This window comes from Bombina bombina, chromosome 1 (genome assembly GCF_027579735.1).
Source record: "Bombina bombina isolate aBomBom1 chromosome 1, aBomBom1.pri, whole genome shotgun sequence".
NCBI lineage: Eukaryota > Metazoa > Chordata > Amphibia > Anura > Bombinatoridae > Bombina > Bombina bombina.
This window is the reverse complement of record NC_069499.1, coordinates 1,338,847,790-1,338,868,922: the sequence shown is the minus strand read 5'-3', so window position 1 is coordinate 1,338,868,922 and position 21,133 is coordinate 1,338,847,790. Positions and strand designations below refer to the sequence as shown.

At 42.8% G+C, this 21,133-nt stretch overlaps 1 protein-coding gene across 1 annotated transcript in view; it reads right to left on the bottom strand.

The window, feature by feature from the left end:
* Positions 1-21,133, bottom strand: part of CNOT1 (CCR4-NOT transcription complex subunit 1) — a gene marked incomplete in the record, with an annotated part of 753,971 nt that overhangs the window by 165,937 nt on the left and 566,901 nt on the right. Inside the window, 1 exon segment of the mRNA XM_053702424.1 lies at positions 8,704-8,812. Coding sequence (XP_053558399.1) covers positions 8,704-8,812 — 109 coding nt within the window.

The following is a 21,133-nucleotide window of genomic DNA, read 5'->3' as shown; positions in this document are numbered from 1 at the left end:
AAATTTGAGAGCACGAACTACATCCAAGTTGTGCAACAAACGTTCCTTCTTTGAAACTGGATTAGGACACAAAGAAGGCACAACTATCTCCTGGTTAATGTTTTTGTTAGAAACAACTTTTGGAAGAAAACCAGGTTTAGTACGCAAAACCACCTCATCTGCATGGAACACCAGATAAGGAGAAGAACACTGCAGAGCAGATAATTCTGAAACTCTTCTAGCAGAAGAAATTGCAACCAAAAACAAAACTTTCCAAGATAATAACTTAATATCAACGGAATGTAAGGGTTCAAACGGAACCCCCTAAAGAACTGAAAGAACTAGGTTGAGACTCCAAGGAGGAGTCAAAATTTTGTAAACAGGCTTGATTCTAACCAGAGCCTGAACAAAGGCTAGAACATCTGGCACAGCTGCCAGCTTTTTGTGAAGTAACACAGACAAGGCAGAAATCTGTCCCATCAAGGAACTTGCAGATAATCCTTTTTCCAATCCTTCTCGAAGGAAGGATAGACTCTTAGGAATCTTAACCTTGTCCCAAGGGAATCCTGCAGATTCACACCAACAGATATACCAAATTATGTGGTAATCTTTCTGGTTACAGGCTTTCAGGCCTGAACAAGAGTATTAATAACAGAATCTGAGAACCCTCGCTTTGATAAGATCAAGCGTTCAATCTCCAAGCAGTCAGCTGGAGTGGGTCGAACGGACCTAGAACAAGAAGGTCTCGTCTCAAAGGCAGCTTCCATGGTGGAGCCGATGACATATTCACCAGATCTGCATACCAAGTCCTGCGTGGCCACGCAGGAGCTATCAAAATCACCGACGCCCTCTCCTGATTGATCCTGGCTACCAGCCTGGGGATGAGAGGAAACGGCGGGAACACATAAGCCAAGGTGCTACTAGTGCATCCACTAGAGCCGCCTTGGGATCCCTGGATCTGTACCCGTAGTAAGGAACTCTGAAGTTCTGACGAGAGGCCATCAGATCCATGTCTGGAATGCCCCACGGTTGAGTGACTTGGGCAAAGATTTCCGGATGGAGTTCCCACTCCCCCGGATGCAATGTCTGACGACTCAGAAAATCCGCTTCCCAATTTTCCACTCCTGGGATGTGGATAGCAGACAGGTGGCAGGAGTGAGACTCCGCCCATATAATGATTTTGTTCACTTCTTCCATCGCTAGGGAACTCCTTGTTCCCCCCTGATGGTTGATGTATGAACTTGGCCCTCGCTAGCTGAGGCCAAGCTTTGAGAGCATTGAATATCGCTCTCAGTTCCAGAATATTTATCGGTAGAAGAGATTCTACCCGAGACCAAAGACCCTGAGCTTTCAGGGATCCCCAGACCGCGCCCCAGCCCATCAGACTGGCGTCGGTCGTGACAATGACCCACTCTGGTCTGCGGAAGGTCATCCCTTGTGACAGGTTGTCCAGGGACAGCCACCAACGGAATGAGTCTCTGGTCCTCTGATTTACTTGTATCTTCGGAGACAAGTCTGAATAGTCCCCATTCCACTGACTGAGCATGAACAGTTGTAATGGTCTTAGATGAATGCGCACAAAAGGAACTATGTCCATTGCCGCTACCATCAAACCTATCACTTCCATGCACTGCGCTATGGAAGGAAGAGGAACGGAATGAAGTATCCGACAAGAGTCTAGAAGTTTTGTTTTTCTGGCTTCTGTCAGAAAAATCCTCATTTCTAAGGAGTCTATTATAGTTCCCAAGAAGGGAACCCTCGTTGACGGAGATAGAGAACTCTTTTCCACGTTCACTTTCCATCCGTGAGATCTAAGAAAGGCCAGGACAATGTCCGTGTGAGCCTTTACTTGAGGAAGGGACGACGCTCGAATCAGAATGTCGTCCAAGTAAGGTACTACAGCAATGCCCCTTGGTCTTAGCACCGCCAGAAGGGACCCTAGTACCTATGAGAAAATCCTAGGAGCAGTGGCTAATCCGAAAGAAAACGCCACGAACTGGAAATGCTTGTCCAGGAATTCAAACCTTAGGAACCGATGATGTTCCTTGTGGATAGGAATATGTAGATACGCATCCTTGAAATCCACCTTGGTCATGAATTGACCTTCCTGGATGGAAGGAAGGAGTGTTCGAATGGTTTCCATCTTGAACGATGGAACCTTGAGAAACTTGTTCAAGATCTTGAGATCTAAGATTGGTCTGAACGTTCCCTCTTTTTTGGGAACTATGAACAGATTGGAGTAGAACCCCATCCCTTGTTCTCCTAATGGAACAGGATGAATCACTCCCATTTTTAGCAGGTCTTCTACCCAATGTAAGAATGCCTGTCTTCTTATGTGGTCTGAAGACAACTGAGACCTGTGGAACCTCCCCCTTGGAGGAAGCCCCTTGAACTCCAGAGAATAACCTTGGGAGACTATTTCTAGCGCCCAAGGATCCAGAACATCTCTTGCCCCAGCCTGAGCGAAGAGAGAGAGTCTGCCCCCCACCAGATCCGGTCCCGGATCGGGGGCCCGCATTTCATGCTGTCTTGGTAGCAGTGGCAGGTTTCCTGGCCTGCTTTCCTTTGTTCCAGCCTTGCATAGGTCTCCAGGCTGGATTGGCTTGAGAAGTATTACCTTCCTGCTTAGAGGACGTAGCCCTTGGGGCTGATCCGTTTCTGCGAAAGGGACGAAACTTAGGTTTATTTTTGGTCTTGAAAAGACCTATCCTGAGGAAGGGCGTGGCCCTTGCCCCCAGTGATATCAGAGATAATCTCTTTCAAGTCAGGGCCAAAGAGTGTTTTCCCCTTGAAAGGAATGTCAAGCAATTTGTTCTTGGAAGACGCATCCGCTGCCCAAGATTTTAACCAAAGCGCTCTGCGCCACAATAGCAAACCCAGAATTTTTTCGCCGCTAACCTAGCCAATTGCAAGGTGGCGTCTTGGGTGAAAGAATTAGCCAATTTAAGAGCACGAATTCTGTCCATAATCTCCTCATAAGAAGAAGAATTACTAATAATCGCCTTTCCTAGCTCATCAAACTAGAAACACGCGGCTGCAGTGACAGGGACAATGCATGCAATTGGTTGTAGAAGGGAACCTTGCTGAACAAACATCTTTAGCAGACCTTCTAATTTTTTATCCATAGGATCTTGGAAAGCACAACTATCTTCTATGGGTATAGTGGCGCGCTTGTGTAGAGTAGAAACCGCCCCCTCGACCTTGGGGACTGTCTGCCATCAGTCCTTTCTGGGGTCGACTATAGGAAAACAATTTTATAAATATGGGGGGAGGTACTAAAGGTATACCGGGCCTGTCCCATTCTTTACTAACAATGTACGCCACCCGCTTGGATATAGGAAAAGCTTCGGGGGGCCCCGGGGCCTCTAAGAACTTTTCCATTTTACATAGTGGTTCTGGAATGACCAGATAATCACAATCATCCAAATTGGATAACACCTCCTTAAGCAGAGCGCGGAGATGTTCCAACTTAAATTTAAAAGTAATCACATCAGGTTCAGCTTGTTGAGAAATGTTTCCTGAATCTGAAATTTCTCCCTCAGACAAAACCTCCCTGGCCCCCTCAGACTGGTGTAGGGGCCCTTCAGAAACCATATCATCAGCGTTCTCATGCTCTACAGAATTTTCTAAAACAGAGCAGTCGCGCTTTCACTGATAAGTGGGCATATTGGCTAAAATGTTTTTGATAGAATTATCCATTACAGCCGTTAAATGTTGCATAGTAAGGAGTATTGGCGCACTAGATGTACTAGGGGCCTCCTGTATGGGCAAGACTAGTGTAGACGAAGGAGGGGATGATGCAGTACCATGCTTACTCCCCTCACTTGAGGAATCATCTTGGGCATCATTTTTACTAAATTTTTTTATGACATAAAATACATATAGTTAAATGAGAAGGAACCTTGGTTTCCCCACAGTCAGAACACAATCTATCTGGTAGTTCAGACATGTTAAACAGGCATAAACTTGATAACAAAGCACAAAAAACGTTTTAAAATAAAACCGTTACTGTCACTTTAAATTTTAAACTAAACACACTATATTACTGCAATTGCGAAAAAGTATGAAGGAATTGTTCAAAATTCACCAAAATTTCACCACAGTGTCTTAAAGCCTTAAAAGTATTGCACACCAAATTTGGAAGCTTTAACCCTTAAAATAACGGAACCGGAGCCGTTTTTATATTTAACCCCTTTACAGTCCCTGGAATCTGCTTTGCTGAGACCCAACCAAGCCCAAAGGGGAATACGATACCAAATGATGCCTTCAGAAAGACTTTTCTATGTATCAGAGTTCCACACACATGCAGCTGCATGCCATGCTGTCCTCAAAAACAAGTGCGCCATACCGGCGCGAAAATGAGGCTCTGACTATGATTAGGGAAAGCCCCTAAAGAATAAGGTGTCAAAAACAGTGCCTGCCGATATAATCATATCAAAATACCCAGAATAAATGATTCCTCAAGGCTAAATATGTGTTAATAATGAATCGATTTAGCCCAGAAAAAGTCTACAGTCTTAATAAGCCCTTGTGAAGCCCTTATTTACTATTTTAATAAACATGGCTTACCGGATCCCATAGGGAAAATGACAGCTTCCAGCATTACATCGTCTTGTTAGAATGTGTCATACCTCAAGCAGTAAGAGACTGCACACTGTTCCCCCAACTGAAGTTAATTGCTCTCAACAGTCCTGTGTGGAACAGCCATGGATTTTAGTTACGGTGCTAAAATCATTTTCCTCATACAAACAGAAATCTTCATCTCTTTTCTGTTTCTGAGTAAATAGTACATACCAGCACTATTTTAAAATAACAAACTCTTGATTGAATAATAAAAACTACAGTTAAACACTAAAAAACTCTAAGCCATCTCCGTGGAGATGTTGCCTGTACAACGGCAAAGAGAATGACTGGGGTAGGCGGAGCCTAGGAGGGATCATGTGACCAGCTTTGCTGGGCTCTTTGCCATTTCCTGTTGGGGAAGAGAATATCCCACAAGTAAGGATGACGCCGTGGACCGGACACACCTATGTTGGAGAAAACAGAGATAATCCGCCGATTATCTATGATTGGATGGCTCATTTGATATTAAGGTCAAGATATATGGATGGAGAATTCTGTGCTGATTCTGAGGGTCTAAATTTTGCTGGTGAGACTTTGGTAGTTCTCTGGACTGGACCGTTGAAGGTGACGGCGGCGGCCTCTTTTCAACACCCCCCCCCGGACTCCGGGGTAAAGCAGTATTAGTCAGCTTACTGCTATACTTTTCACACACCAAGTATGGAGGAACTCTACGTGTCTATACAAACTTGGATGGCCGAATTTGAGCGCACAATGTGCGATAAGCTTGATCAACTCTTGGATCGTATGGCACATGCCCACGTGGGGACGGATGTGTTTGAATCTGGTGCGGCTCAGCTCGCGGACACGGGAGATTATGTTACCCTACAAGGTCTGCCTGAAGTGACTCCTGTGTGTGCGGCTGGGCCCAGTAGCTACCCGGATCGTGCTGCAGCCCCTAAGGATAGATCTGGGCTGCTGGCGCTGAACGAATCCACTATGAACAGTGATAGATCACTGCAGCTTACCTGTGGAGCCGAGGAGATGCGATATGCTTGCAGCCTACAGCACGCTATGCGGATTTTGCCTAAAAAGGAGTTAATGTGGCAGGATCTGCAGGCTGAGGCTTGGCATTATGGTTTCCCTGAAGACTTCAAATATTATTGCTATACCAACATTTCTGCCGGAGATGTACTGGGTCGGTATTTCGCCATGCCTCACCTGTTTTGGCTAGCTGCTTTTCAACAAGATGTAACCTGCTGGGACATTTCGTACAATAGAATTGGGGTAGGATAAACCCCTTTATCTTTCTGGCAGCGGAAGATTGCTAAAAGTATGTGCGATGGTTCCTGTCTGCTTTGTACCGGGAACACCTAATATGCTGTCAGCTTAGAGGGGTGCGATCCTTACTATTTTATGAAGACCATGAGTCGGATTCATCAGCAAGGAGGGTATGGACGGGTATTATATATGTGTGTATGGGAGTTGATAAGACTCTAGATGCTGCAGGGATGATGGACTCAGTATATTATCCACTCAAATAGCTGAAAGCTGAGTACTATACTTAACCCCTGGTTAATACCCCCTGGTGGGCTGCCAGTGTCTCCAGGCTCCTAGCTGTGCTCCATTTAGGTTTGGGTTTAAAAGAAGAACTCGACTGCGTTCCCTGCCTAGGTTTTGCCTTACCCTTACCAATTATGGAGACTGTGGCAGACTTAGTGAAACTGTTCCCTGCTCCATGTTACTTTCACTATCAGCTGCATGTACATAGGGTGCTACTGTATAACTTTATGTTTAACTGTTATCTTATGTGTGTGCCATTAACTGAGCTAATTATATGAGCCTGTTATGTTATAGCTTTTTGCATCTATCTACGTAGCATTAACACAAGCTTAGTTCCTGGGTAGATATGGGGCCTTCCCTGGGATTGGCAGGGGTAACATCCTTGGGCCTGTGGGATTTGTCATTTTAGTGAGCTTAGGAAAGAGAGGCTTACCCTTTACTACATAGATATTTTTAGATCCCTGGTGGCCTGGGTGCGCTGTCTGCGGCCGGGGCAGTGCAGCTAGGGTACACCTTCCCCTGGAATAATCTGGAGAATTTAGAGGTTTAATGAATGGATACCTGGGGGCTAGTTATACATTAGGACCTTCAATCCAATTTGCTACCTATAGAGCCTACAATTCATAATAGGATTAGGACAAGAAGTGTTGCTCTCGGTCCTTTGGGGAGGCCCCAACTTTTGAGCCCATACTACCCGTTAAACGCATATATTCCACGGTGTAGTACCTGCTCGTTAGGTGTGCTTTCATATTTACGCAGAGAATTAGATCTATGGTTAAGTTTGTAAATATAAATATGCCCCTCTGCCTCAAGGCACTTTTGAATTTTAGGGCACTTTTGGCTCTCTGCGGGCATGGTTCTTACTGCTGCATCTACTATCATTCTAGCAGGTCCACACAAGCTTTTAGATGTCTATAATAGTGCTAACCCTTGCAGCATAATGTATAATAATTCTAGAATATCTTAGAGGCCTTGAAGGGGCCTATATAACTAACATTAATGTTCCTCCAGAGTCTCACTAATATGTTGGGGCCTAAAGGGACCCGCAACTTTAACCCCTACATTTACCTCATATTTTTCTTTATCACTTGTGGTTCAGGAGTGGCCACTAACTTTTAACGGAGGTATGCCACTTTCAAATTTCTACATAGTTCAAGGGGGTTATGTGATAAAATAGATACAGCATATACTATTAACTTCTTATTTTTTTAAGTGTTTTCTGTTCTGATGTTAAGGTATGGACACAAAGGCCTGTCCTTGGAACCTAGAATCCTTACAAAAGTGTCAGGCCATATAATTATGACTAGTTAATCCATTCTCTGTTGTCCAAATGAAAATGTATATACATATGCTACTTTGCTACAAGTTTTGTTGAATACTCCAAGGACTAGCACAAGCCTGCATAAGGTTATGTATTGGTCGTTGAAACTAGGCTTATGCCCAGTTAGCTGTTTAGATTTGTGTTATTTGTCCTTTGTACATGCACCTATGTAAAACGAGGTAATGCTCATGGCTAGAAATTATACCTTTGGGTTAAATTCAGCCCAGATTCTACAGCTGTAAAGACATGCTTGTTTAATTCATCTTGTAAAATTTAGTGTATGTCAAATGGGCATGTTGCCATGATGTTTTTTTCTGAATTTGTATTTCTGTTTGCCATTTTACCTCAATAAAAATTAAAAAACAAAAAAAAACAAACTTATAAATAACCCCTAGCTGTTTAAATAATCTCCCTGAAGGAGATATTAACCCTTTATCCTATCGAGGCATAAAGGAGCCACATTATGACCCTGTATAGAAAAAGTATATATAAAACTGTCTTACCCTCCAGGATCCATGCTGTGGAACAGGCACAACCTCTCAAGTGTGACAGTCTTGCAGCAATGCCTCTGGCATGGACTTGAGTGGGTAACAGCAAGCAGTGAAACTCGTCAAAACTGATTGCTCAGGAGCTGTTAGGCGACAGTCTGGATGGGTTCGCAGAAAAACTTTCCCTGCATCTCCAGACTAACTCATCAATACTCTCACTGAGAGGTTGACATGATTGCTTAAAACTCCAGTCCTTTCTTGAAGGGAACATACCCATTACAGGACTATCCAAATCTTCTGACACATCTTTGTCCAATAGTGTCGAAAAGCAAAGAATGACTAGCGGATAGGGGAAGTGGGAGTGATATTTAAGCCTTTGGCTGGGGTGTCTGCCTCCTCCTGTTGGCCAGGTGTTGTTTTTCCCCAACAGTAAGGAATGAAGTCGTGGGCTCTCCCTGCCTTATGGAATGTAAATTGGGTTTTGTATCCCTTTAATGACAAGGATAATCATGGAAGTGGCGCAGTGTAAAATGCTGACTAGTTTAAGGATAATAAACAGTGAAGACAAGGTTATCAGCTATATGACCTAAAATGGGGCAAAACCGGCCGATTCTAAAATAGAATTTATTGCTAAATTTCCAAAATTAGTATGATAATTAACAAGTACAAGGCTATACATTTACTCACTCAATTAAACCTATATATCCTAATAGGCTTTTATACTGAAAGGATGACAGTATTAGGAAAAGGTTCTAAATGAGAAGAGCCACTGCATACCTTTAATTGCATTACCTGAGCCAGGTGTAGGTCATACTGTGGCATGTTAACCAGATGATTCCGTATTAGAAGTTCCACAGCTTCCACATTATATTTATACTCATCTCTACATTCAACTAAACATCTGGAAAAAAAAATACATAGAAATAAAAAAGCTGAACCAATAGAAAATATAAGAATATTTATACATTTTAAAGATGAGAGAAAAAAAAATTGAAAAAAAAAAACCAACAAAATTTATGCTTACCTGATAAATTTCTTTCTTTTGCCATGTACCACGTCCACGGAGCCATCCTTACTTGTGAAATATTATCCTTCCTAACAGGAAGTGGCAAAGAGAGCACCACAGCAGAGCTGTCTATATAGCTCCCCCCCTTAACTCCACCCCCCAGTCATTCGACCGAAGGCTAAGGAAGAAAAAGGAGAAACTATAAGGTGCAGAGGTGACTGAAGTTTTTTAAAAAAAATACCATCAGTCTTGGACAGGGCGGGCCGTGGACTCGGTACATCGCAAAAGAAAGAAATTTATCAGGTAAGCATACATTTTTTTTTCTTTTGCATGATGTACCGAGTCCCCAGATTCATCCTTACTTGTGAGATACCAATACCAAAGCTTTAGGACACGGATGAAGGGAGGGACAAGACCGGAACCTAAATGGAAGGCACCACTGCTTGCAAAACCTGTCTCCCAAAAATAGCCTCCGAAGAAGCAAAAGTATCAAATTTGTAAAATTTTGAGCAGGTATGGAGCGAAGACCAAGTCGCAGCCTTACAAATCTGTTCAACAGAAGCATCATTTTTGAAAGCCCATGTGGAAGCTACCGCTCTAGTAGAATGAGCTGTAATCCTTTCAGGAGGCTGCTGTCCAGCAGTCTCATAAGCCAAACGGATGATGCTTTTCAGCCAAAAGGAAAGAGAGGTAGCCGTAGCCTTTTGACCCCTACGCTTTCCAGAATAGACAACAAAGAAGATGTTTGACGAAAATCTTTGGTTGCCTGCAAATAGAACTTTAAAGAACACGAACCACGTCCAAGTTGTGCAACAGACGTTCCTTCTTACAAAAAGGACTAGGACACAAAGAAGGAACAACAATTTCCTGATTGATATTCCTGTTGGTAACAACCTTAGGTAGGAAACCAGGCTTGGTACGCAAAACCACCTTATCAGCATGGAACACAAGATAAGGTGAGTCACATTGTAATGCAGATAGTTCAGAAACTCTTCGAGCTGAAGAGATAGCAACTAGGAACAAAACTTTCCAAGATAAAAGCTTAATATCTATGGAATGCATGGGTTCAAACGGAACCCCATGAAGAACTCTAAGAACTAAATTTAGACTCCATGGCGGAGCAACAGGTTTAAACACAGGCATAATTCTAGCTAAAGCCTGACAAAAAGCCTGAACGTCTGGAACATCTGCCAGATGCTTGTGCAACAAAATAGACAGAGCAGATATCTGCCCTTTTAAGGAACTAGCTGACAATTCTTTCTCCAATCCCTCTTGGAGAAAAGACAAAATCCTAGGAATCCTGATTTTACTCCTTGGAATCGCACCAAAAAAGATATTTACGCCATATCTTATGATCGATTTTCCTGGTAACAAGCTTTCAAGCCTGAATCAAGGTATTTATGACCGACTCAGAAGGTCTTCTACACAGCGTAAGAATGCCTCTCTTTTTGTTGGGTTTACAGACAATTGAGAAAGATGGAACCTCCCCTTGGAGGAGAATCCTTGAAATCTAGAAGGTATCCCTGGGTTACAATTTCTACTGCACAGGAGTCCTGAACGTCTCTTGTCCAGGCCTGAGCAAAGAGAGAGAGTCTGCCCCCTACTAGATCCGGTCCCAGATCGGGGGCTACCCCTTCATGCTGACTTAGTGGCAGCAGCAGGCTTTTTGGCCTGTTTACCCTTGTTCCAAGTCTAATTAGGTCACCAGGTTGGCTTGGATTGAGCAAAGTTCCCCTCTTGCTTTGCAGCAGAGGAGGAGGAAGTGGGACCACTCTTGAAGTTTAGAAAGGAACGAAAATTATTTTGTTTGGTCCTTGTCTTATTTGACTTATCCTGAGGGAGGGCATGACCCTTCCCTCCAGTAATGTCTGAAATGATCTCTTTCAGTGCAGGCCTGAATAGGGTCTTACCTTTGAAAGGGATGGACAAAAGCTTAGATTTAGATGAAACATCAGCTGACGAGGACTTAAGCCATAACGCTCTACGCGCCAAAACCTGAATTTTTTCCCGCTAACTTAGCAAGATGAAAAGCGGCATCTGTAATAAAATAATTAGCTAACTTGAGAGCCTTAATTCTGTCCAGAATATCATCTAGTGGGGTCTCCATCTGAAGAGCCTCTTCTAGAGCCTCAAACCAAAAGGCAGCTGCAGTGGTTACAGAAACAATGCACGCTATAGGTTGAAGAACAAAAATTTTCTTTAGGAGACCCTCTAATTTTTTATCCATAGGATCAATGAAAGCACAACTGTCTTCAATAGGTATAGTTGTACGCTTAGCCAGAGTAGAAATAGCTCCCTCCACCTTAGGGACCGTCTGCCATGAGTCCTTTATTGCGTCAGAAATGGGAAACATTTTCTTAAAAACAGGAGGGGGAGCGAACGGAATACCTGGTCTATCCCACTCCTTAGTAACAATGTCCGAAATCCTCTTAGGGACCGGGAAAACATCAGTGTAAACAGGAACCTCTAAATATTTGTCCATTTTACACAATTTCTCTGGAACTACAATAAGGTCCCAATCATCCAGAGTAGCTAAAACCTCCCTAAGCAATAAACGGAGGTGCTCTAGCTTAAATTGAAATGCCGTCATATCTGAATCAGTCTGAGGGAACATCTTTCCTGAATCAGAAATCTCTCCCTCAGACAGCAAATCCCTCATCCCTACCTCAGAACATTGTGAGGGAATATCGGATACGGCTACTAAAGCGACAGAAGGCTCAGCATTTGTTCTTAACCCAGAGCTACTGCGCTTCCCTTGCAACCCTGGCAGTTTAGATAAAACCTCTGTGAGGGTAGTATTCATAACTGAAGCCATATCTTGCAAGGTGAAAGAATTAGACCCACTGGAAGTACTTGGCATCTCTTGTGCGGGCCTTACTGGTTGTGACACTTGGGGAGAACTAGATGGCAAATCCTGATTTCCTTCTGTCTGAGAATCATTTAATGCCAAATTTTTAAGAGTCAAAATATGCTGTTTGCAATTTATAGACATATCAGTACAGGTGGGACACATTCTAAGAGGGGGTTCCACAATGGCTTCTAAACAAATTGAGCAATGAGTTTCCTCAGTGTCAGACATGTTTAACAGGCTAGTAATGAGGCAAGCAAGCTTGGAAAACACTATTTCATGAAAAAAACACAATTTGCAAAAACGGTACTGTGCCTTTAAGAGAAAAAAAGGCATACACAAACTGCAAAACAGGTTAAAATTGCTTCAAATTTTCCAAAATGTTAACAGTGTACCCACTAAGCTTTAGAAGGATTGCACCACAAGTAAATAAGCAATAAACCCCAAAATGAACAAACCGGATTAATGTCTAAAACCGGTAAAAAACTCCTATAGCACCTTGCCACAGCTCTGCTGTGGCCCTATCTGCCCTTAGAGAAAGAAAATATGGGATTAAAGCTTTGATTAGGCCTTCAGAAGACTATCAGGACCTCAGTAGAAGTTGCTTGCTGCTTGCATGTAAAACTAAATGCGCAACTAAGGCGCGAAAATAGGCCCCGCCCACCACACTCAATGTTGCTGGGGCCTACACAAATCTAACAAACCTTTTCAGAAAGCCATGTGGGTTATAACAACCCCAAATAAGCCAAATGAAACCCTCAAGCAAATGTCCCATCAAAAACAAAAAACGTTACCCCCAGAACACACAAACGTTTGTCCCAATTTCTCTCATAAACAAACTGAGTGCCCAAAAGAAATTAGCCCTTTATGCAAGCTAGTAAAGCCTTTAATAACACTAGGATTACTGCTTACCCTTCCCCTAATGGGGATACTGTGAGCGTTTCTGAGTTAACAGTCTCTGCAGAAAATATGACTGAACATACCTCATTGCTGTATAGCAAGAAACCGTTCCTCACACTGAAGTTTTCCTGTACTCCTCAGCTTCTGTGGGAACAGCAGTGGCCCTTAGTTACAAATGCTAAGATCATAATCCTCCAGGCAGAAATCTATGTCCTGCCTGAGAGTAAATAGTACAACACCGGTACCATTTAAAAATAAACTCTTGATTGTAGATAAAACTAACCGCTTAACACCTCTTTCACTTTACCCTTCCTGCTTAGAGCCGGCAAAGAGAATGACTGGGGGGTAGAGTTAATGGGGGAGCTATATAGACAGCTCTGCTGTGGTGCTCTCTTTGCCACTTCCTGTTAAGAAGGATAATATCCCACAAGTAAGGATGAATCCGTTGGAGTCGGTACATCATGCAAAAGAAAAATGTATTCTTACCTGATAAATGTATTTCTTTTTTGACACGATGAGTCCACGGATCATCTTAATTATTAATGGGATATTCATCTCCTGGTCAGCAGGATGCGGCAAAGAGCACCACAACAAAGCTGTTAAATAGCTCCACCCTTCCCTCCCACTCCAGTTATTCGAAGGAAAGAAAAAATCAAGGTGCAGGTGTCTGAAGTTTATAATAACCAACAACCTGTCTTTCAAAAACAGGGCGGGCTGTGGACTCAGTGTCAAAAAAGAAAAAAAATTATCAGGTAAGCATAAATTTTCTTTTCTTTTTAATGACTCCACCAAACATCTTAGTTACTAATGAGATGCAATAACCAAGCTAGAGTACACAGATGATACGGGAGGGGCAAGATAGGGAACCTAAACGGAAGGCACCACTGCCTGAAGAACCTTTTTGCTAAAGTGGCCTCAGCCGAAACAAAAGTGTCAAATTTATAGAACTTTGAAAAAGTGTGAAGAGAGGACCAAATTGCATCCTTGCAAATCTGCTCCACAGAAGCTTCATTCTTGAATGCCCATGAGGAAGCAACGGCCCTCGTGAAATGAGCCGCAACTTTCTCAGGAGGCTGCTTTCCAGCAGTCTCATGCAAAACGTATGATACTCTTCAGCCAGAAAGAAAGAAGTAGCTGTAGCTTTCTGTCCCTTACGTCTCCCTGAGAAAACCACAAATAAAGCAAGAGACTGACGAAAATCCTTAGTCGTCTGTAGGTAAAACTTTAAAGCACGGACCACGTCCAAATTGTGCAGAAGCCGTAGGATTAGGACACAAGGAAGGAACAACAATCTCCTGATTAATATTCAGATCAGAAACAACCTTAGGAAGAAATCCTAATTTAGTACTTAAAACTACCTTATCAGAATGAAAATAAGGTAAGGGGACTTATACAGCAATGTCGAGAGCTCTGACACTCTGCGAGCAGAGGAAATAGCAACAAGATATAAAACTTTCCAATATAACAGGTTAACATCTAAGGAATGCAAAGGCTCAAACGGAGCCCCTTGAAGAATTTTAAGAACTAAATTCAAACTCCATGGAGGAGTAACTGGTTTTAACACAGGTCTGATCCTGATCAAGGCCTGACCAAACGAATGTACGTCTGGGATGACCGCCAGACGAACCTGTAACAAAATAGACAAGGCAACTATGTCTTGCAGAAAATTCTAGGAATCCGATCCCTACTCCTTTTAAGAGTATCCTTTGGATTCGCACTAGAATAAATATTTATTCCATAACATATGTTATATAATTATGTTTTCCCAGACCCAGGCTTACGAGCCTGATTCATGTTCTCAATGACCAATTCCTAATCCACGCTTGTATAAAAGAAAGCTTCGATCTTCCAGTAGATAAGCTTCAGGGAAAATATTTTCGGATAAAAGTAGGGTCCTTGACGTACAAGGTCCTTCCTCCGCGGATACTCCCAGGTGGAAGATGCGACATGTACCCCAGGACAGCATACCAATCCTGCGGACCACGCCGGTGAAATGAAGATCACCGACACTCTCTCCTGCTTAGTTCGAGCCAAGGCTCCAGGAGAAAAGTCAAATGGAGGAATTAAATATGCAATATTGAAATTCCAAGGTAACGCCAAAGCGTCTATTACAGTGAGGGATCTTTGACCTTAATCCGTACCTCAGGAGCTTGACATTCTGTCGAAAAGTCATGAAATTCAATTGCAACGGACCCCATTGAGAATCAGGCTGGAAAAGCACTCCCGGCAGGAGTTCCCACTCCCCAGGGAAAAAAAGTCTACTCACTTATGAAGACTAAAAAAGGTGGTAGTGATCACAGCGCCAAAAAAGGCTAAAAAGGTAATTACACACAAGTATGATAGATTTTAAAAATATATTTATTTGGTGTAAAACAATGGAGGTTAAAATCTCCTAGGAAGATTTTAAAACAGATAAAATAAACTAGTAATCTCTAGAAATATTAGCTGCGTTAGCAACAATGTTACCATAACATAACATAAAGTAACTCAAAATGATATTGGAAATAATAATGTAAAACTCACATTAGTTTTATTAGACCCTTTCCCAAAGCATATGGATAGGAGTGGGGTATAATTAACCTCCCGTAAAACACGGTGGGAATAACTAAAAGTGCAGAGCTTGATGGTACTATTCTTTAGGCTACGAGACTGATAAATAGGGTGCTAAAAATGGGAGCACGGTATATATCAGTGGAGCTATGGATCCATAACAGTGTAGCAGCCGCAGTTAGGATTCAAAAGAGGGAGTGCTTGACAAACGCCGCACTCGATTTAGAATCTTTAACACTAACCTCTTGTTACAAGGGTAGCTGCGGTACCAAAAGGAAATATATACATAACATAAATACGTAATTATGTATCACAAGCTGGTAAATATATACTGAAGAAAAATCCAAAACAATGGTGTCAACAATCTGTGCAACACTTAAATTAGAATACAAGTGCAACAAATTCTGTGCAAATGTAAAAATCAATACATACAATTAAAAATCAATACATACAATAAAATTCCAAAAAATGACAGTGTCAATCCTAAAAAGCAAATATGTGAAACAATGAGTGGGTGACAAGTAGTAAGTGTAAAATTGGGTAAATAGAACAATATCACATAAAAAATCACATGAAAAGTCGTGCGTGAACGCTAAAAACTGTGCGTGAACGCTAAAAAACTTAAAATGAATTCCTGACTTGTTAAAAAATGTGTATATAACGATCCGAAAAGCGTTCGTGGTGGTATAAAGTTAGTGAAAAAAAGGAAAAAATCCCTTAAAAATAGAAAGTACAAAAAGCCAATGTCAACTTATCCAACAAGGTGATTATAAGTACAATCTTATTCCCTGTGAGAAAACTTGTTACAATTGCTGGTGAAGGATCGTCCAAAGGAATCCTTTTGGGGATCTCAGCTGGGTCTGTTAGGTATCGATGTGCCCTAAAAACAAAGATACAACATAGTGTAGCCGAATTTCCAAAAAAAGAATAATCAAAAAGATGCTTACCAATGCTGTCTACGCGTTTCGGTCCATACAAGACCTTTTTCAAGACTGATTCATTGGTAAGCTAAGCATCTTTATATAGGCCTACTGATTATTTAACCGGAAATGGCTGAATTTACTTCCGGTTTTCGATATTACTATAAAATGTCTTATAAGTTTTTGTTTAGATTTGAAGTTTCTGTAAATTTTAGGTACTATTAGTGGCTATCTTACAATTGGTAGATATTTGTATGTAATAATAACCTTAATCAGCGGTGTTTGATTTCATTGACATCGATATTCTGATGTCACTTCCGGTTAATCATACCGGATGTCAACAAGCCGGCATTACTTTGCTAAGGTAAAACTGGCATTACGTTGCTGACGGCATTACGTTGCTAAGGTCAAACTCGATGTCACTTCCATTTATTAAGGATAGTATCTTAAAGTTACTCCTTTATTATATTTTATTCAAAAGCTTAGTTTAATGACATCGTTATGTCACTTCCGGTTAATGATACCGGATGTAAACAAACCCGGCAATACTTCCGGTTATTCATTACTAAGAGCTAACCCGGTGACACATCAATTGCTATTTCAGTTATTAGGGATGGCTTCTCAAAGTTACTCTATCTTGTGTTCTGTGCAGAGACCAATAACATCGCAATCATAAAAACCTGTCTTCACAAAAAGGACCCAAAGGACTAATTTATATAAAAATTCGTTTGGGAAATTTAAGCCTAAAAACTATAAAAAGTATATTTTTATAAAAAATGTAAAATTGTGAAAGATCCTTAAAAAACAGAATTTATGTTTACCTGATAAATTTCTTTCTCCAACGGTGTGTCCGGTCCACGGCGTCATCCTTACTTGTGGGATATTCTCTTCCCCAACAGGAAATGGCAAAGAGCCCAGCAAAGCTGGTCACATGATCCCTCCTAGGCTCCGCCTACCCCAGTCATTCGACCGACGTTAAGGAGGAATAATAGCATAGGAGAAACCATATGGTACCGTGGTGACTGTAGTTAAAGAAAATAAATTATCAGACCTGATTAAAAAACCAGGGCGGGCCGTGGACCGGACACACCGTTGGAGAAAGAAATTTATCAGGTAAACATAAATTCTGTTTTCTCCAACATAGGTGTGTCCGGTCCACGGCGTCATCCTTACTTGTGGGAACCAATACCAAAGCTTTAGGACACGGATGAAGGGAGGGAGCAAATCAGGTCACCTAAATGGAAGGCACCACGGCTTGCAAAACCTTTCTCCCAAAAATAGCCTCGGAAGAAGCAAAAGTATCAAACTTGTAAAATTTGGTAAAAGTGTGCAGTGAAGACCAAGTCGCTGCCCTACATATCTGATCAACAGAAGCCTCGTTCTTGAAGGCCCATGTGGAAGCCACAGCCCTAGTGGAATGAGCCGTGATTCTTTCGGGAGGCTGCCGTCCGGCAGTCTCGTAAGCCAATCTGATGATGCTTTTAATCCAAAAAGAGAGAGAGGTAGAAGTTGCTTTTTGACCTCTCCTTTTACCTGAATAAACAACAAACAGGGAAGATGTTTGTCTAAAATCCTTTGTAGCATCTAAATAGAATTTTAGAGCGCGAACAACATCCAAATTGTGCAACAAGCGTTCCTTCTTTGAAACTGGTTTCGGACACAGAGAAGGTACGATAATCTCCTGGTTAATGTTTTTGTTAGAAACAACTTTTGGAAGAAAACCAGGTTTAGTACGTAAAACCACCTTATCTGCATGGAACACCAGATAAGGAGGAGAACACTGCAGAGCAGATAATTCTGAAACTCTTCTAGCAGAAGAAATTGCAACTAAAAACAAAACTTTCCAAGATAATAACTTAATATCAACGGAATGTAAGGGTTCAAACGGAACCCCCTGAAGAACTGAAAGAACTAAATTGAGACTCCAAGGAGGAGTCAAAGGTTTGTAAACAGGCTTGATTCTAACCAGAGCCTGAACAAAGGCTTGAACATCTGGCACAGCTGCCAGTTTTTTGTGAAGTAACACCGACAAGGCAGAAATCTGTCCCTTCAGGGAACTTGCCGATAATCCTTTTTCCAATCCTTCTTGAAGGAAGGATAGAATCCTAGGAATCTTAACCTTGTCCCAAGGGAATCCTTTAGATTCACACCAACAGATATATTTTTTCCAAATTTTATGGTAAATCTTTCTAGTTACAGGCTTTCTGGCCTGAACAAGAGTATCGATAACAGAATCTGAGAAACCTCGCTTCGATAAAATCAAGCGTTCAATCTCCAAGCAGTCAGCTGGAGTGAAACCAGATTCGGATGTTCGAACGGACCCTGAACAAGAAGGTCTCATCTCAAAGGTAGCTTCCAAGGTGGAGCCGATGACATATTCACCAGATCTGCATACCAAGTCCTGCGTGGCCACGCAGGAGCTATCAAGATCACCGACGCCCTCTCCTGATTGATCCTGGCTACCAGCCTGGGGATGAGAGGAAACGGCGGGAACACATAAGCTAGTTTGAAGGTCCAAGGTGCTACTAGTGCATCCACTAGAGCCGCCTTGGGATCCCTGGATCTGGACCCGTAGCAAGGAACTTTGAAGTTCTGACGAGAGGCCATCAGATCCATGTCTGGAATGCCCCAAAGTTGAGTGACTTGGGCAAAGGTTTCCGGATGGAGTTCCCACTCCCCCGGATGCAATGTCTGACGACTCAGAAAATCCGCTTCCCAATTTTCCACTCCCGGGATGTGGATAGCAGACAGGTGGCAGGAGTGAGACTCCGCCCATAGAATGATCTTGGTCACTTCTTCCATCGCTAGGGAACTCCTTGTTCCCCCCTGATGGTTGATATACGCAACAGTCGTCATGTTGTCTGATTGAAACCGTATGAACTTGGTCCTCGCTAGCTGAGGCCAAGCCTTGAGAGCATTGAATATCGCTCTCAGTTCCAGAATATTTATCGGTAGAAGAGATTCTTCCCGAGACCAAAGACCCTGAGCTTTCAGGGATCCCCAGACCGCGCCCCAGCCCATCAGACTGGCGTCGGTCGTGACAATGACCCACTCTGGTCTGTGGAATGTCATCCCTCGTGACAGGTTGTCCAGGGACAGCCACCAACGGAGTGAGTCTCTGGTCCTCTGATTTACTTGTATCTTTGGAGACAAGTCTGTATAGTCCCCATTCCACTGACTGAGCATGCACAGTTGTAACGGTCTTAGATGAATGCGCGCAAAAGGAACTATGTCCATTGCCGCTACCATCAACCCGATCACTTCCATGCACTGAGCTACGGAAGGAAGAGGAACGGAATGAAGTATTCGACAAGAGTCCAGGAGCTTTGTCTTTCTGGCCTCTGTTAGAAAAATCCTCATTTCTGAGGAGTCTATAATTGTTCCCAAGAAGGGAACCCTTGTTGACGGGGATAGAGAACTCTTTTCCACGTTCACTTTCCAGCCGTGCGATCTGAGAAAGGCCAGGACGATGTCCGTGTGAGCCTTTGCTCGAGGGAGGGACGACGCTTGAATCAGAATGTCGTCCAGGTAAGGTACTACTGCAATGCCCCTTGGTCTTAGCACAGCTAGAAGGGACCCTAGTACCTTTGTGAAAATCCTTGGAGCAGTGGCTAATCCGAAAGGAAGCGCCACGAACTGGTAATGTTTGTCCAGGAATGCAAACCTTAGGAACCGATGATGTTCCTTGTGGATAGGAATATGTAGATACGCATCCTTTAAATCCACCGTGGTCATGAATTGACCTTCCTGGATGGAAGGAAGGATAGTTCGAATGGTTTCCATCTTGAAAGATGGGACCTTGAGAAATTTGTTTAAGATCTTGAGATCTAGGATTGGTCTGAATGTTCCCTCTTTTTTGGGAACTATGAACAGATTGGAGTAGAACCCCATCCCTTGTTCTCTCAATGGAACAGGATGAATCACTCCCATTTTTAACAGGTCTTCTACGCAAAGTAAGAACGCCTGTCTTTTTATGTGGTCTGAAGACAACTGAGACCTGTGGAACCTTCCCCTTGGGGGAAGTCCCTTGAATTCCAGAAGATAACCCTGGGAGACTATTTCTAGCGCCCAAGGATCCAGAACATCTCTTGCCCAAGCCTGAGCGAAGAGAGAGAGTCTGCCCCCCACCAGATCCGGTCCCGGATCGGGGGCCGATATTTCATGCTGTCTTGGTAGCAGTGGCAGGTTTCTTTGCCTGCTTTCCCTTGTTCCAGCCTTGCATTGGTCTCCAAGCTGGCTTGGCCTGAGAAGTATTACCTTCTTGCTTAGAGGACGTAGCACCTTGGGCTGGTCCGTTTTTACGAAAGGGACGAAAATTAGGTCTATTTTTTGCCTTGAAAGGCCGATCCTGAGGAAGGGCATGGCCCTTACCCCCAGTGATATCAGAGATAATCTCTTTCAAGTCAGGACCAAACAGCGTTTTCCCCTTGAAAGGAATGTTTAGTAGCTTGTTCTTGGAAGACGCATCAGCCGACCAAGATTTCAACCAAAGCGCTCTGCGCGCCACAATAGCAAACCCAGAATTCTTAGCTGCTAACTTAGCCAATTGCAAAGAGGCGTCAAGAGTGAAAGAATTAGCCAATTTGAGAGCATTGACTCTGTCCATAATCTCCTCATAAGGAGGCGAGTCACTATCGAGCACCTTAATCAGTTCATCAAACCAGAAATATGCGGCTGTAGTGACAGGGACAATGCATGAAATGGGTTGTAGAAGGTAACCCTGCTGAACAAACATCTTTTTAAGCAAACCTTCTAATTTTTTATCCATAGGATCTTTGAAAGCACAACTATCCTCTATGGGAATAGTGGTGCGTTTGTTTAAAGTAGAAACCGCTCCCTCGACCTTGGAGACTGACTGCCATAAGTCCTTTCTGGGGTCGACCATAGGAAACAATTTTTTAAATATGGGGGGAGGGACGAAAGGAATACCGGGCCTTTCCCATTCTTTATTAACAATGTCCGCCACCCGCTTGGGTATAGGAAAAGCTTCTGGGAGCC